Raw genomic sequence first — 17,380 nt, forward strand, 5'->3', positions numbered from 1 at the left:
CAGTGCAGGCAGACAATAAGGTGCAAGATCGTACCGAGATAGATTGAGAGATCAGGAGTTCATCTTTATCGTACAAGAGGTCTGTTCAAGAGTCTTATAACAGCGGGATAGAAGCTGTCCTTGAACCTGGTGGTATGTGCTTTCAGGCTTTTGTATCTTCTGCCTGATGGGAGGGATCAGAAGTGAGAACGTCCGGGGTGAGTAGGTTCTTTGATTATGTTGGCTGCTTTACCGAGGCAGCAGGAAATGTAGACAGAGTCCATGGAGGGGAGGCTGGCTTCTGTGATGGACTGAGCTGTGTCCACAATTCCCTGCAATTTCTTGCGGTCTTAGGCAGAGCAGTTGCCGTGCCAAGCCGTGATGTGTCCAGATAGGATATCTTCAGTTGTGCATCTGTAAAAATTGGTGAGGGTCAACGTGGATATGCCAGTGATGGATTGGGTGCCAGTCAAGAGGCAGCTTTGTCTGGGATGGTTTTGCTTTTCTAGAAAGTTGTTGAAGCTGCACTCATCCAGGCAAATGGAGAGTATTCCATCACACTCCCGACTGCTGCCTGGTAGATGGCAGGAATGGCTTTGGGATGTCGGGATACCCAGCCTCTGATTTGCTCTGGTAGCCATGGTATTTATATGCTTGGTTCAGTTGAGATTCTGATCAGTGGTGACCCCCAGGTCGTTGACAGTGGGGAACTTGGCCGTCAAATGTCAAGGTAACTTGGTAAATTGGTTTATTATTCTCAGATGTACTGAAGTACAGTGAAAAATTTTGTTTTGCATGCCATCCATACAGATCATTTCATTACAACAGTGCATTGAGGTTTACCAAGGCAGCGAGAGGTATAGACAGAGTCCATGGAGGGGAGGCTGGTTTCCGTGATGTGCTGGGCCGTGTCCACAACTCTCTGCAGTTTCTTGCGGTCTCAGGCACAGCAGTTGCCGTACCAAGCCGTGATACATCCGGATAGGATGCTTTCTATGGTGCATCGATAAAAACTGGTGTGGGTCAAAGGGGACATGCCAGATCTCTTTAAACTCCTGAGGAAGTAGCGGCGCTGGTGAGCTTTCTTGGCCGTATTGGCGCTGGTCTTTCTTGGGTGGGCTCTCTCTTGATGGCATTTATTACTCGTTTCATCCACATTTCCCACAGTACAACATCAACCACATTTCAAAAGTGGGTGTAAACACATTGGGACATCGTGGGGCTATGGAAGGTGCTTCAGAAAGGCAAATCCTCCCTTCATGGCAAACGTTACTTTATTGGTCACAATATTGAACTCAAGACATTGTGAACTTTCATCCAGTCCAGGTCTGGATTTAAAAAACCAAACAGCTGTATTCCCTGTTCCCAGAGGCCAGATGTGAATCTGTGCCACAGGGATGTCATTTTCTTCCCTTTCTCTGTGTGCCGTGAATGATTGACAGCTTTGCTGTGCGTCCGACCTTGCTGGATAAGCAGCGCTGAGATCAGTTTGTTCCTTCGTCCTGGCATCAGGTGGCACTGGTGAGTGAGATTTGCTCCAGCCATTAACATTCTACACATCGATTTCTTCATGCGTGACACTCGATTCACTGTGTGCTGTGGCAGAATATCTTCCAACAGAACATAATGCTCTTCTAAAGTTCCTCTGCAGTGGTATAGACCCCCTCTTATAGTATATTTGGCCAGTACACTTGGCTATATTCATGGCATTTTCTTGTGCTGTATGAGCTGGTGCCCTTTCTTACCCTCATACTAATAGAGGGGATCTTGACAATTGGCACAATAAGCCATTGATAGACTGTCCGTGCAAATACTCAAGGACTTATAGTCCTGGGAGGCAGTTCCAGCAAGCTGGCTGTACCCCGTACAAAGCACTTCAGTGTGGATAGTCATCCATAAAAGGTCAGCGGGGAACTGTAAGGAGTGCAGATTTTGGAAGTAGCTGTGCCTGTAAATATCGCTCTTATTCTGTTCCTTCGCTTACATCGCCGGGGTCTTCCTTCCCAGCGTTAGACAAAGCGCTCTGCGCAGGATGTCTCGGTAGTTTTTCTGAGAACGAGCTGGAGGATACACTTCCCTGTCGAGTTTGGAAAGCTGAGAAAGGAATGGAGCTGTAGTTTTGGATGAGCTCTGGTTGTGAAGTAACTCGCTAGGAGCCGGACAGGACGAGGGAAATCTGAAATCTGTTGGATGATCACAATGACTCTGGCTGCAAAACTGGAAGACTTGGAAGTTAAGATGGAGCACCTCCTGATGGATGTGTTTGTAAGTACTGGGTACATTTTTAACTGGCAAATCGTCGTAATGTATAAAAACTAGACTCAGAGCTAGCAGTTCTCAGGTACTGTGTCCACAAGGATTACCTTCTGAAGTGGTTAAGTGTAGATGCAGATTATCAAATATAATGCACTGCAAAAGGCCGTTGTGAATTCTTGCTGATGTGGGATTCGCTTGCAAACTTGTAATTAATTTGCAGGGGAAATACTAGAAAAATTATGAAGCGTTTTGGTTCTTCAGCCAATGTAGCAGTGAGTCTCTCAGTACCTGGGGAGATGCTCCTAACTCCTACCCACTGGGCTTACAACAGTTATACAGCACCGGAACAGACCCTTCGGCCCAATTCATCCATGCCTACCAAGATGCCTTCCTCAGCTAGTCCCATTTTGGCCCAGATTCCCCCACTAAACCTTGGCTATCCATGAACCTTCACCCTTCTTGAAGCATGCGCTCGTTTCTCGTTGAATTATTTTTGCCTTCATGGTATCACCAACAGGAAAATAGATCCCGTCGTAATTTCCCGCTCGGCATTCTGTGGCACTGGGGAGAAGGTGGAGAAGTGGGGACTGCGCAGTCTGCAGGCATTGCTAAGTGTCACCGCAGAATTAAAGGGGATTATTTCAACTATAGATTTACTGACGTAAAAGAGAAGCTCCTGCTACATCCCGTCAGTAAGCACTTTTGAGGTGCCGTCACTTCCAATGTAAAAAGCCAGTTGGTGCAGAGCAAGATCCCACAAACAGCGGTGTGATGGTGACAGGTCCGTGGGTCGTCAGCTGAACGTTGGCCAGGACACCGGGAAGGGGTCCCCTGCCTTCAGATCCTGCACACCCACCTGACAAGAGCAGGCAAGGCTTCGCATCACAGAGCGAGTGCAGTACTGCCTCGAGTGTCATACTCAGGCCCCCAGGGTGGGATTTGAACCCACCCCACCCGTTGACTCAAGGACAAGCAGGCTCCCACGAGAATGGGGCTGCTTGCAGGGTAAATACTTCCGTCATGCTCCTGCACAGCAGAGCATTGCTCCTTCAGGAGGAAGCCCAGTGATGAGCATGTTGATACCCGTTAAGGCATCAAATGAAACTGCAAGTTGGATACCAGTTGTTCACATATATAGAACCCCAGTGCAGCCAAACGACTGGTGCCAGTGGGAGGGTGTGGGTGTGCCCCACCGCTTACATTATGCAGTTAGACTGTGGGGTCAGTATACTCATTTGGAGAAATACAGTCACAATTAATTTGCTTAAATCAGGGGTTAACCCTTGCTTTCTACTGGCCTGACATTTGGTAATGGAGGTTAGTGGTAGGAAAGAATCATTCATTAACCAAAATGGAAATGACAGCTGCCTTTCAACGGGCAAGATGAATAATGCATTGTTCCCAGTTTGAGAGTAATAGATTTTCTGTTGTATTTAACACTTTAAGCCATGGGTTTACCCTTTATAATAAATCTCGCTCAGTATTCCTGGTTCATGTTACATGGAGGAAGGAGGGAGCTGTCTTCATGGCAACCTCTTTACTCAAGTGGTTTTGGAACCTTTTGACTTTGACGCCCACCAATGAAGACCTTTATGGTACATTTTAAATGTTCTTATTCTTCGCTGTGTGCATGCAGTATTTATAAACTGGCGGTGTCGCTGATGGAGCCATCAGCCGCTGCTTGTATTAAAGAGATGCCCCATTGTAGAATTTAAATGATAAATTATTCCCCACCAGTTGTAGATAAGACATCACAGTGAAACCATAACAGTCAGAAATGATGAGGCAGTGTCAGTTCTTATCTAAAAAACAGTATGCATTTTATTGAAATGAATGTGGAATGAAAGTGAGTGAGTGTATAGTCTAATCTGAAGGTTTGTTAATTTATGTAAATTCCTTGCTGTGTTTGCCAAAACCACATAAAGCTGTAGGTTTATTGGCAGGTAGTCTCCCTTCAGTGTGTTTTCCAGACTTGCCTCATTTGGTTGAATATTATTTATCTTTCAGCATCTGTGTCATTGAACCGTCCCACACAATGAATGAGCCTTTGATGTCCCTGGGTCTGTACTCAATGGAGTTCAGAAGGATGAGGCGGGGATCTCATTGAAACCTACCGGATACTGAAAGGCCTGGATAGAGCGGATGTGGAGAGGATGTTTTTATCAGTGGGAGAGTCTAGGATCTGAGGGCACAGCCTCGGAATAAAGGGATGTCCCTTTAAAACTGAGATGAGGAGGAATTTCTTCAGCCGGAGGGTGGTGAATCTGTGGAATTTGTTGCCACAGAGGGCTGTGGAGGCTGTTATTGGGTGTATTTAGGGCAGAGATTGACAGGTTCTTGATCGATAAGGGGGTTAAGGGTTATGGGGAGAAGGCAGCAGAATGGGGTTAAAAAGTATCAGCCATGATTGAATGGGGGACTGAATGGGCTGAATGGCCTAATTCTGCTCCTATGTCTTATCTTATGGTCTTATGGACTAACATTGATAATCCTCCAGTGCATTGTATGTATCTTGATGTTTGCTAACACCACGCAAAACCACATAAAATTATAGAGATCTGTTTCTCCCACAAACGTAGCATTCCATTTCTGCTTATATTCGAAAAAGAAACTTTCTACAATCAGCAATAATGTTGATCTGAAACCTTGCTTAGAAATCTGAATATGTTTGATCAAACTAGTGGAATAGGCAGTTCAAACATTTCAGAACTCTCCTGTTCTTGCATCAGAGCTGGTCAGTTCTGCTGTGGAGTTATCCATCTGTAAGTTGAACACAGTTTACTCTCTCTCCACCGACTCTGGGCATTTACAGCACTTTTTTTTTGGTTTCAGCTCTCAGTGACACCTCTGACCCGTATTTCACAGCTTTGTATTCTCACTCTGTAACCATCCTCTTTAATCCATTAACCAGACAATCTCATAAATGTTGGCTTCAATCCCCCTTCTCCTGTCCATCTCTCCCCCACTGCTCTCTGCAGCATCCGTCATCAAAGATCCCCACCATCCGGGCCATGCCACCTTCTCACAGCTCCCATCGGGCAGGAGGTACAGAAGCCTGAAGTCCCACACCACCAGGTTCAGGAACAGCTACTTCCCTTCAACCATTCGGTTCTTGGACCAACCGGCACAACCCTAATCACTACCTCAGTATAGCAACACTGGGACCACTTTGACCACTATGCATTACAATGGACTCTTTTTTGTTCTAGTTGTGTTCTTTCTTTTAAAAACTTTATGCTCAATTTATGTTTTTCTTGTGAATGCTGCTTATCTGATGCTCTGTGCCTGTGATGCTGCTGCAGGTAAGTTTTTCATTGCACCTGTGCACACATGGACTTGTGCATCTGACAATAAACTCGACTTTGACTTTGAGCTGAAAATTAACTTGTTTCTCTCAGTTTCACAGTTCTGGCAAAAGGTCTTTGACTTGGAACATTAACTCTGTTTCTCTTTCCACAGCGTTTCTGGAATTTTCTGTTTTTATTTCAGCTTTCTAATATCTGCAGTTTTTTGCTTTTCAAGTACAATGGAATGGGACAGGTTGCCTTTTGAGGAGAGCTTGGACAGGCTGGGCTTGTATCTGCTGGAGTCCGGAAGAGTAAGAGGGGACGGTTGAAAAGTCAAAGTCGAGTTTATGCTCAAGTCCATGAGTGCACGGGTGCAATGAAAAACTTACTTGCAGCAGCATCACAGGCACAGAGCATCAGATAAGCAGCATTCACAAGAAAAACATAAATTTTACACAATTTTTACAAGAAAGAACACAATTAGAACTAAAACAACAAAGTCCATTTAAGTGCAAAGTGATCAAAGTGGTCATAGTGTTGCTAAACTACAGTGATTAGATAGATAGATAGATAGATAGATAGATAGATAGATAGATATCTTTATTAGTCACATGTACATTGAAACACACAGTGAAATACATCTTTTTGCGTTGAGTGTTCTGGGGGCAGCCCACAAGTGTCGCCACGCTTCCAGCGCCAACATAGCATGTCCACAACTTCCTGACCCGTACATCTTTGGAATGTGGGAGGAAACCGAAGCACCCGGAGGAAACCCACGCAAACACGGGGAGAGCATACAAACTCCTTACAGACAGCGGCCAGAATTGAACCTGGGTCTCTGGTGCTGTACTAGCGTTACGCTAACCACTACACTACAGTCCCTGCCCCAGGGTTGTGCCGGTTGGTTCAAGAAATGCATGTTAGATCAAGAAGGGTTTCCAGAGCGTCGATGTGGAGAGGATGTCTCGTGGAGGGGTCTAGAACTGGGGGTCACTGTTAAAGAAAGAGATGAGGCAAAATTCTTACTCTTAAAAACTCTCTTCCTCAAAGGGCAGTGGAAGCAGACTCTGAATACTGAGGTAGAGGTGGTTAGATTTTTGATAAGTGAGAGGGTGAGAGGTTACCGGGGTAGGGGGACTGTGGAATTGAAGTTACAGTCAGATCTGTCGTGATCTAATTAAATGCGGGGCTGGATTGAAGGGCAGAGTGGCCTTCTCCTGTTCCTAATTCACAGGAACAGATTTATCTGTAGACATGTTTGAACCACGGTCACTATGGTTGAGACACAGAGACTACAGATGCTGGAATCTAGAGCAACACACAATCTGCTGGAGGAACTCAGCGGGTTGAGCAGCATCTGTGGGGGGAGAAGTATTGTTGATGATTCGGGTCGAAACCCTGCTTCAGGACGCAGAGTGATGCAGGGGTTTCGACCCGTAACGTCGCCAGTTCCTTCCCCCACGGATGCTGCTTGACCCACTGGGTTCCTCCAGCAGATTGTGTGTTGTCACAGTGATGAAGGCAGGAATTAAATTGTCATTTACTGTCAATGTGCAGAAAGTAAAAGGCTGACTTTTCTGCAACACCTTTCTCATCCCTTTCAGGATGTCCCAAAGTCTTTCCAGTCAATGAAGTACCTTTGAAGGTGTAGTTACAGTCACAATAATGGAAATGTACAGCGTTCTGGACGGATCGAGAACCTGGCAGGTACATCCCTAAGGGTCGGCTACCCTCTTGTGTCCTCAGGAAGGGTCACTGACTCCAAACCTTGACTGGTTTCTCTCTCCACAAACGCTGCCTGACTGGCTGAGTTCTTCCAGCATTTCTATTACTGTTGCATGTTCCAGCATCTGCAGTTTTATTTGGTGTTCTTGTAACCAAAAGGATGTCTGTATAAGAGTAATATTAAGATGCTAAATGCAAGTGTTTGCTTCGTTTGTGGGTCTTCCAATTACCAACTCCTGGCTGCAGTCATGAAGGAATGTTTGCTTCAACCAACATCACTTCAACCAGCTGATCTGGCCATCATCACCTTGTTGTTTGTGGGAGCTTGCTGTGCGCAAATTGGTCATTGCATTTTGTACAGTGACAAATTCAGGTAGACGAAAAAGTCAAAGTGAAATTTATTGTCAGATGCACAAGTCCATGTGTGCACAGGTGCAATGAAAAACTTCCTTGCAGCAGCATCACAGGCACAGAGCATCAGATAAGCAGCATTCACAAGGAAAACATGAATTATACACAATTTCAACAAGAAAGAACACAATTAGAACAAAACAACAAAGTCCATTATAATGCAAAGTGGTCCCAGTGTTGCTGTACTGAGGTAGTGATTAGGGTTGTGCCGGTTGGTTCAAGAACCGAATGGTTGAAGGGAAGTAGCTGTTCCTGAACCTGGTGGTGTGGGACTTCAGGCTTCTGTACCTCCTGCCCGATGGCAGCTGTGAGAAGATGGCATGGCCCGGATGGTGGGGATCTTTGATGATGGATGTTGCCTTCTTGGAGCAGCGCCTCCTGTAGATACTCACGATGGTGGGGAGGGATGTGCCCACAGAGACTTCTGTGCTGGGGTCTGGAGTGAAAAACAAACTGCTCGAGGAACTCAGGGAGTCGAGCAGCATCTGTAGAGGCAAGTGTTCCAGGTTGAAACCCTGCATCAGGACTCATAATTCAGAATCTGTGGGGCACTTTGCCACATCTTCTGTAAAGGGTGCTATAGTAATGCAGGTATTTTTGTTGCATCCTGAACTATGACCCATTTAATTGCAAAGCATCAACTGCCCACTATTAGTTACACTTTTTTTCCTGAAATGCTTACTCTTTAACAAAGCAAAGACACAGGGTTTGATACCAAACTCTTCCAAAATGAGCCTCTGGAGATTACAGATCATTGGACTGATTAGATTTTTAGTAAGAATCAACTTTACAGTCGCATGTTATCTTAAGCAAAGCTAACTGGGAACTTGGACACTTTCTGACACTTGTGCAGGTAATATCCAAAGAAACTTGCAGAGAGAACTTTTGAACTGGTAGATAGGATTAGCTACACAAAAACTGTTGCATTCAGCAAGGTTAGTGAAAGATAAGACAACATTTACTGCTTGCAAGGATAAGCAAGACCATAAGATATAGGAGCAGAATTTCAACCCATCGAGTCTGCTCCGCCATTCAGTCATGGCTGATGACTTTCTTTTCAACCCCATTTTCCCACCTTCTCTCTATAACCCTTAACCCCCTCACCAATCAAGAACCTATCAATCTCTGCCTTAAATACACCCAATGACTTGGCCTCCACAGCCATCTGTGGCAACAAATTCCACAGATTCACTGCCCTCTGGCTGAAGAAATTTCCTCCTCATCTCAGTTCTAAAGGGACGTCTCTTTATTCTGAGGCTGGCCCCTCGGATCCTGGACTCTCCCACTGATGGAAACATCCTCTCCACATCCGCTCTATCCAGGCCTTTCAGTATCCGGTAGGTTTCAATGAGACCCCCCCTCATCCTTCTGAACTCCATCGAGTACAGGCCCAGAGACATCAAACGCTCCTCATACGTTAACCCTTTCATACCCGGGGTCATTCTCGTAAACCTCCTCTGGACCCTCTCCAACGCCAATACATCTTTCCAGAGACAGGAAGCAGATCTTACTAGAGAGCTTCGTGTACCGTCTTCACTCACTGTCCTGTGGCACTGCAGTCAGAATGTGAGAGTAGGTGCTTCAGAATGTCAGCAGCCACACTCTCAGTGCTGCAGGTCAATGAGAGGTGAATTTGTGTCTCTTATGATTTATTGATTCATCATGAAGGAGACGAGAGTCAGAGCTCCACTTACATTGAAGACCAGATGTTAAGCTCACGAAGCGAGCAAAAGCTCTGTGGCCATTGCCCTGAAATGATCTTGTTTAATCATTCCCGCGACATGGATGCTGTGGGATACGAATTCCTTATTCGTCCCTTCCTGACGAGCACGGGGGAGGCAGATTAGATCAGCAGCATGGATGTAGGCTTTCAATGTAAAGTTCAGTGGAGCTTTTCGGAAGGAGCGGTGGTTTGGTTAATCGCCACTGACAGGTCCTTTCCTGTAACCTGACACCATCTATCTTGTGTGTTGTTACCTATGCGCTCTGGCACAACAGAAAGAGCTTGCTTTCACATTATTTATTCTCTCAGATGAAGCAATAACACCTTTCGCAATAAAAATCAGATGAGCTGCACATTTGTAAAGATTGAAGGGGACATTTTTATTTTGCTAAAAGCATTTGTTTGTAATTTGGAGTCATATTGGTTAGTAATCAAGTTGCACAGCTTAATGTGTGCTGCACAATTTAGAGTTACAGGCATTTCAAGCTTAGACTAGACTGCTGTGTTCCCAGGTCGACATGAATTAATTGCATGCTTGTATTAGTAATGGAATGTAATGAAATAATTGTGCATGGTGTGGGTGCTCCTTTGTGTGTGAATATGGTTTCAGTACTCAAAGTGCACGGTCCTCAATGATGTAGAAGCTGTCCTTGAGCCTGGTGGTACGTGCCCTCAGGCTCCTGTATCTGCTACCTGCTGGGAGAGGGGAGAAGAGAGAATGTCCTGGGTGGGTGGGGTCTTTGATTATGCTGGCTGCTTCACCAAGGCAGCGAGAGGTAAAGACAGAGTCCAAGGAGGGGAGGCTGGTGTCCGTGTGGGCTGTGTCCACAACTCTCTGCAGTTTCTTGTGGTCCTGGGCAGAGCAGTTGCCGTACCAAGCCGTGATGCATCCAGATAGGATGCTTTCTATGGTGCATCGATGCAGACACTTGCTTCGGTGTACAGAGGAGATCGTGGGACAGGAGTTCTTCACTTTAGTACAGAGAACACAAGAAAATAGCAGGAATAGGCCACTCGGCCCCTCAAACCTGTCCACCATGTAGTAACGATCTTGGCTGATCTGTCCCAGGTCTCATCTCTTCTCCTGTGCCAGTTCCCCACAGCCCTCAATTTTTCAAAATTTATCTGCCTCCAGAGGCCTCCAAAGCTCTCTGCGGTAGAGAACTCCAGAGATTCACCACCTCCTATGAGAAGGTTCCCACATTCCTCAGTTCAAATGACCGCCCACTAGTCTTGTGGCCACGTCCCATCGTTTGTGATCTCTCCTCAGACGAAACATCTCAACATCTTCCCTGTCATGTCCCCTTATGTTCCTATAAAATCACCCCTCATTCTTCAAAACACCAAAGAATACAGATCCAATTTGTTCAGTTGTTTGTGATAGGACCACCCTCTCAACCCAGGAATTGGCCTCGTGAATCTCTCTGGACTGCCTCCATGGACCTCTTAAATGAGTGGACCAAAACTGTGTCCCAGGTGTGGCCTCACCAACACCCTGTATAACTGGAACACAACTTCTCTGTTTCTGAACTCCAAGACCCTTCACAATAAGCGTAACGCTATTACAGTGCCAGTGACCCGGGTTCAATTCCGGCCGCTGTCTGTAAGGAGTTTGTACGTTCTCCCCGTGTCTGCGTGGGTTTCCTCCAGGTGCTCCGGTTTCCTCCCACATTCCAAAGATGTACGGGTTAGGAAGTTGTGGGCATGCTATGTTGGCGCCAGAAGCGTGGCGACACTTGCGGGCTGCCTTCAGAACACTCTACGCAAAAGATGCATTTCACTGTGTTTCGATGTACATGTGACTAATAAATAAATATCTTAAATGCATCTTTTGCGCAGAGTGTTCTGGGGGCAGCCCGCAAGTGTCGCCACGCTGCCGGCACCAACATAGCATGTCCACAACTTCCTAACCCGTACGTCTTTGGAATGTGGGAGGAAACCGGAGCACCCGGAGGAAACCCACGCAGACACGGGGAGAACGTACAAACTCCTTACAGACAGCGGTGGGAATTGGACCCAGGTTGCTGGCGCTGTAATAGCGTTACTCTAACCGCTACACTACCATGCCACTGTTTCAATGTACATGTAACTAATAAAGATATCCCATATCACTTGCCTTCCTCACCACCTGCTGTGATCCACGCACAAGAGCACCTCAGCTTCTCTGCACTTCACTCGTTTGCAATCTCCATTTCAGCAACAGTCTGCCTTTTGATTCTCCAGCTGAACAACATGACCTCACACTCGCCTGTGTTCACCTCCACTGCACCCTGCCCCAGGTTACTGTAGTTCCGTGTGGCTAAGAATCACGAGCTCAGAAACTGCGCCTCGTTTTGATCACCGCACGGGAAACTTGACCTTTAACTAGACTCTCACCGTCGAGGGAAACACTCTCCAACTCGGGGTTCCAGTTTGGGGGGCTTTACCCTTTGTGGTGTCTGGGAGATGGGAGCCCCTCCTACAGATGGGAAGACATCGCACTGTCAAGGGTGAGCACTTGAGCTGGCAATGGAGTGGTTGGCACTCGCGTCCCGTAACACAGCAGCTACAAGTGGAGGAGTCAAATGTCAGGGGAAAGTTCGGTGTGGAAAAACTTGCCCCTCAAATTCCTTTTAAATCTTTCCCCTCTCACCTTAAGCCTGTGCCCTCTGGTTTTAGACTCCCCTACCCTGGGAGAAAGACCATCCACCTTATCCACGCCCCTCATGATTTTATAAACCTCTATAAGGTCACCCCTCAGCCTCCTTCGCTTGAGGAAAAACAATCCCAGACCATCCAGTCTCTCCTTAAGCCCTCCAGTGCAGGCAGCATTCATAGAACATAGAACAGTACAGCACAGGAACAAGCCCTTTGGCTCACGATGTTGTGCTGAACTAATTAAACTAGTAATTAAATGCCAAGCTAAACTAATCCCTTCTGCCTACACAATGTCCACATCCCTCCATTCTCTGCACATCCATGTGCCTATCTAAGAGCCTCTTGAATGCCTCTGTCGGATCTGCCTCCACCACCACCCCTGGCAGCACATTCCAGGCACCCACCACTCTGTGTGTAAAATACTTGCTCCACACATCTGCTTTGAACTTATCCCCTCTTACCTTAAATGTATGCCCTCTAGTATTAGACATTTCAACCCAGAGAAAAGATCCCGGCTGTCTACTCTATCTATGCCTCTCATTATCTTATAAACTTCTACCAGGTCTCCCCTCAGCCTCCACCGCTCCAGAGAAAACAACCCAAGTTTGTCCAACCTCTCCTTATAGCTCATACCCTCTGATCCAGGCAGCATCCTGGTGAACCTCTTCTGCACCCTCTCCAAAGCCTCCACATCCTTCCTGCAACAGGGCGACCAGAATTTAATGCAATACTCCAGATGCAGTCTAACCAGAGTTTTATGAATTCTAGTGGATCTTTTCTGCACCCTCTCCAGCTCTATCACATCCTTCCTATAGTGTGCAGTGTCCTGCAGAGATTTCGTTGGTGAGTGAGCATTTTGAAATGATCTTTTCAATTTCTGTCACCAACAAGCTGCCTTGCAGGGTGGAAGCGTTGACAAGGCTGGACAACCTCTTTGCAGAGACGGAAATGCTGCTTTTGTGAAGCTGGTGTTGGAGAAGATTTAGGTAATTGCTATTGTGATGGCTATTCTCATAGTGATCTTCTAGGAGGAGGAATAATGTTCCCAGTTCCAAGCATGTAATCGTGGAAGAGATTGTCCCATGGAGATTGTAAATTTCTAGTTTGAGCTCAGTGGCTGAGAGACACTGTCTGCTTATCAGCACTTCACTTTCTTGGCCACGACTCTACTTCCTCAGGCACGTCCCCTTTGACACTCACCAATTTTTATCATGTCCCACAGAAAGCATCCTATCTGGATGCATCACGGCTTGGTACGGCAACTGTATTCATCATAAAAATCATATATAAGAGAAGAAACAGTGCAAAACTTTTATATTCAGGGTCAATACATTCAGTAGTGTCAACATATTTTAAAGACCATAGCACCATTGCCACTTATGTGGCCCCTGGGGTGATACACCCCTTCATTGTTCGAGGGGCGTCCCCACCCACCTCAGCCCCTCCATGTGCGGTAGCGGAAGGAGCCCAGACTGTGGTCCTTCCCCATGGAGCCCTTGCATTGGCTGCACTGAGCTTCAGTGCGTCCCTCAGCACGTACTCCTGCAGCCGGGACTGTGCCAGTCCGCAGCATTCCCTTACGGACATCTCGCTGTGCTAGGAGACCAACAGGTTTCGGGCAGATCAAAGGGCGTCTTTCACCGAGTTGATAACCTTCCAGCAGCACCTGATGTCTGTCTCGGTGTGTGTGTCCCTGGGAACAGCCCGTAGATCAGAGAGTCCTCTGTCACGCAGCTGCGATGGGTGAACCGGGACACCGACCCTTGCATCCGTCTCCGCACCCTCTGAGCAAATCCACAGTCCGCAAAGAGGTGGGTAACCATCTCCTCCCCACCACAGCCGCCCCGAGGGCAGCGTGCATTGGGGGTGATGTGTCGTCTGTACAGGAAGGAGCTGACTGGGAGGTCACCTCTCACCGCCAGCCAAGCGAGATCTTGGTGCTTGTTGGTGAGTTCTGGCGATGAGGCATTCTGCCAGACGGTTTGGACATATATATCCATCAAGTCCCTGTCCCGCAGTGTCTGTAGGACGTTCCGCACTGACTGCTGCCTGATGGACTTGCGGTCAAAGGTGTTTGCTTGGAAGAGCTCTCCCACAAAGGACGGGTAGTGCGGCAACATCCAGCTGACTGGGACGTTGCAGCAAAAACCAGGCCAGTGTCCTTGATCACACACGCTGATGAGGTCACAACAGGCTAGTGGCATCTTCGAGTCAGACCACATCACAGTCAATGTCTTCACGGAGGGGAGGGGGGAGAACTGTGATGGGGAAGGAGGCAGAAAATAACAGCCAGCAGGAGAACAGCTGCCTTTCAAAGTCCTAATGGGATTAGAGTGCAGCTACCGCTCAGAGTAACCGGTCCAGTGGATGGATTTAATTGATTCACTGATCTCTCCCAGCTCTGTTGACTGGGAGAGGAATGGATTGATTTGTCTTGGGACAGTTGTCAATGACAGGGAAAATCTTGCTGTTTGCAGAGATTGCTGTCTGATCTCATCACTGTAACCTGTCTGATCTTGTGGGCATGGCTGTGCCATCCGTAGACAGGCTCAGACTAAAGCAGTGTTTTGTGTTAGAACATGGAACACTACAGCACAGGAACAGGCCCTTCGGCCCACAATGTCTGTGCCGAGCGTGATGCCAAAGTAAACCAATCCCTTCTGCCTGCACATGATCCGTGTCCCATCCCTGTCTGTTCATGTGTTGAGATGCTTCTTGAACACCACTATTGTATCTGCCTCCACCACCACACCTGGCAGTGCATTCCAGGCACCCACCACTCTGTGACCTGCACATCCCCTCTAAACCGTCCCCCTCTCACCTTAAAGCTATTCCCTCAAGCGTGGACCTTACCTGAAACTGTTTGCTGCGTGCCCTTTGCTCTTCGCTGCTGGCTCCCAAATCGTTCCATTATCTCGGACTCCTGAAGCTACAGACACTTCTCACAGAGGGACGGATCAGAGGGCTTATTATCGCGGTCCATTAGCAGAACTCTCTCCCCTCTCTGTGGTCAGGCTCCTTGTGGAATGTTTTCCTCAAGGTAGGGACGAGAGTAGATGCAGGGATGGGGTGGAGAGATGCCGAGCAGATGATCCCCCTTGTAGAACGGTCCAGAGATGGGGGAAGTGTCTCAGAACAAGTTGTCACCCATTTAGACTGGAGATGAGGAGGAATTTCTACTTCCAGAGAGTTGCGAAGCCTTGGAATTTTCTACCTGAGAAACAGCTGGTGACTGAATTTTGTGGAGCGGACATTTGATAAAGATGGAGATGGTCATTGCAGGTTTAGACAAGACGGATATGTAGAAGAAATTGGTTCTCGTTGGTGAATGGTTCAAGGATCGGGGACACTGTGGGCTAAAAATACAAGGAGGGTGTGGGGAAAAACATCTTCAGAGTCAGAGAGAGATATAACACAGAAAGACGGCACCAACCATTAAAAACACATTTACACTAATCTGATATTGATTCACCATTACTTATTCTCTATCACTGACCCAGACACCAGGGGCAATTTACAGGCCAGTTAACCTTCCAAACCGCACGTCTTTGGGACGTGGGAGGAAACCGGAGCACCCGGAGGAAACCCACACGGTCACAGGGAGAGTGTGCAAACTCCACACAGACAGCACCCGAGGTCGGGATTGAAACCAAGTCTCTGGAGCTGTGGGGCAGCAGTACTACCTGCTGTAACACTCCGCCTTGAGTGAAGAGCATCCTCGAAGCTTGCTCAGAACGAGTCGCAGAAGCCCTGCTGCAGACCAATCAGCCGCAGCTATTCGAAGCCCAACGGCTGCTGGGGTCCCACATTCCTCTCCCAGCCACTGTAACGTCTTAAGCTCCTGCATTCTGGGAAGTGGGCGAATCTGCTTCACGTCAAATGTAAGGGGACAGGACACAGTTAATGGCAGGACCCTTAACGGCGTTGATGTACAGAGGGATCTTGGGGTCCAAGGACACAGCTCCCTGAAAGTGGCTGCACAGGTTGATAGGCTGGTGAAGAAGGCGTATGGCATGCTTGCTTTTCTGAGTCGAGGCATTGAGTTCAAGAGTCAACAAGTTATGTTGCAGCTTTATAAAACTCTGGTTAGGCTGCATCTGGAGTATTGCATTCAGTTCTGTTCGCCCCATTACAGGAAGGATGTGGAGGCTTTGGAGAGGGTGCAGAAGAGGTTCACCAGGATGCTGCCTGGATTAGAGGGTATGAGCTATAAGGAGAGGTTGAACAAACTTGGGTTGTTTTCTCTGGAGCGGCGAAGGCTGAGGGGAGACCTGATAGAAGTTTATAAAATTATGAGAGGCATGGATAGACAGCTGGTATTTTTTCCAAGGGTCGAAATGTCTAATACTAGGCATGCATTTGAGGCGGAAAGTTCAAAGGAGATGTGCGGGGAAAGTTTTGTTTTACACAGAGAGTGGTGGGTGCCCGGAATGTGCTGCCAGGGCTGGTGGTGGAGGCAGATATGATAGAGCCTCTTACTCTTGGGTAGGCACATGGATGTGCAGAGAATGGAGGGATGTGGACCTTGTGTAGGCAGAAGGGATTAGTTTAATGAGGCATCATTAGTTTAATTAGTTCAGCACAACACTGTGGGCCGAAGGGCCTGTTCCTGTGCTGTGCTGTTCTATGTCACATGACATCTGGTCGGAACCAATCAGCTTTAGGATGTCCCTTCACACACCATGGCCGTCCCACGCTGGACCGAAGCACCGGAACTTTCCGGAATGGAACCCTGCTCCTTCCCACTCAAAGGAAGAGAAAGACTTGCATTTACACGGCTCCACTCACAATCTCAGGGCATCCCAGAGTGGTCCCCGGCCAATGAACTGCTGTTGTCGTGTGGCTTTGCACAGCAAGATCCCACCAACAGGAGCGTGGGTTAAATGTTGGCCTCAGGGCTGCCCCACACTGCCTGGGGGATATTTCACTCCCACCTGACAATGCTGCACACCCCCAGCACTGCGCTGGGACGTGCTCGGATCTCTGGAGCAGGACTTTGACGCAGCAGCAAGAGTGTGACACACTGGCTGAGATAACACACCCCGCGACCAAGGGGCAGCCAACCATAATCATTTACAGATTTACAAGGTTGTTGCCTGGATTGCGGAGCATGCCTTATGAAAACAGGCTGAGTGAACTCGACCTTTTCTCCTTGGAGTGACGGAGGATGAGGGGGGACCTGATAGGGGTGTATAAGATGATGAGAGGCATTGACCGTGTGGATAGTCAGAGGCTTTTCCCCAGGGCTGAATCTGTGCCACAGGAGGACACAGGTTTAAGGTGCTGGGGAGTAGATACAGAGGAGATGTCAGGGGTAAGTTTATTACTCAGAGAGTGGTGAGTGCGTGGAATGGGCTGCCGG

General features: G+C 47.6%; 1 protein-coding gene across 11 annotated transcripts in view; it reads left to right on the top strand.

Annotated features, from left to right (window-relative positions):
* The window catches only part of frmd4a (FERM domain containing 4A), a 562,285-nt gene that overhangs the window by 229,646 nt on the left and 315,259 nt on the right, over positions 1 to 17,380 (top strand). Inside the window, exon 1 of one of the 11 annotated variants that reach the window (XM_052034023.1) lies at positions 1,936 to 2,244. The exons of the other annotated variants lie outside the window; for them this stretch is intronic. Coding sequence (XP_051889983.1) covers positions 2,237 to 2,244 — 8 coding nt within the window. The 5' untranslated portion in view covers positions 1,936 to 2,236. Of the gene's footprint in view, positions 1 to 1,935; positions 2,245 to 17,380 lie in introns of those variants that run through there. 11 annotated transcript variants of the gene reach the window in all.

The sequence above is a fragment of the Pristis pectinata genome, chromosome 19 (genome assembly GCF_009764475.1).
Source record: "Pristis pectinata isolate sPriPec2 chromosome 19, sPriPec2.1.pri, whole genome shotgun sequence".
NCBI lineage: Eukaryota > Metazoa > Chordata > Chondrichthyes > Rhinopristiformes > Pristidae > Pristis > Pristis pectinata.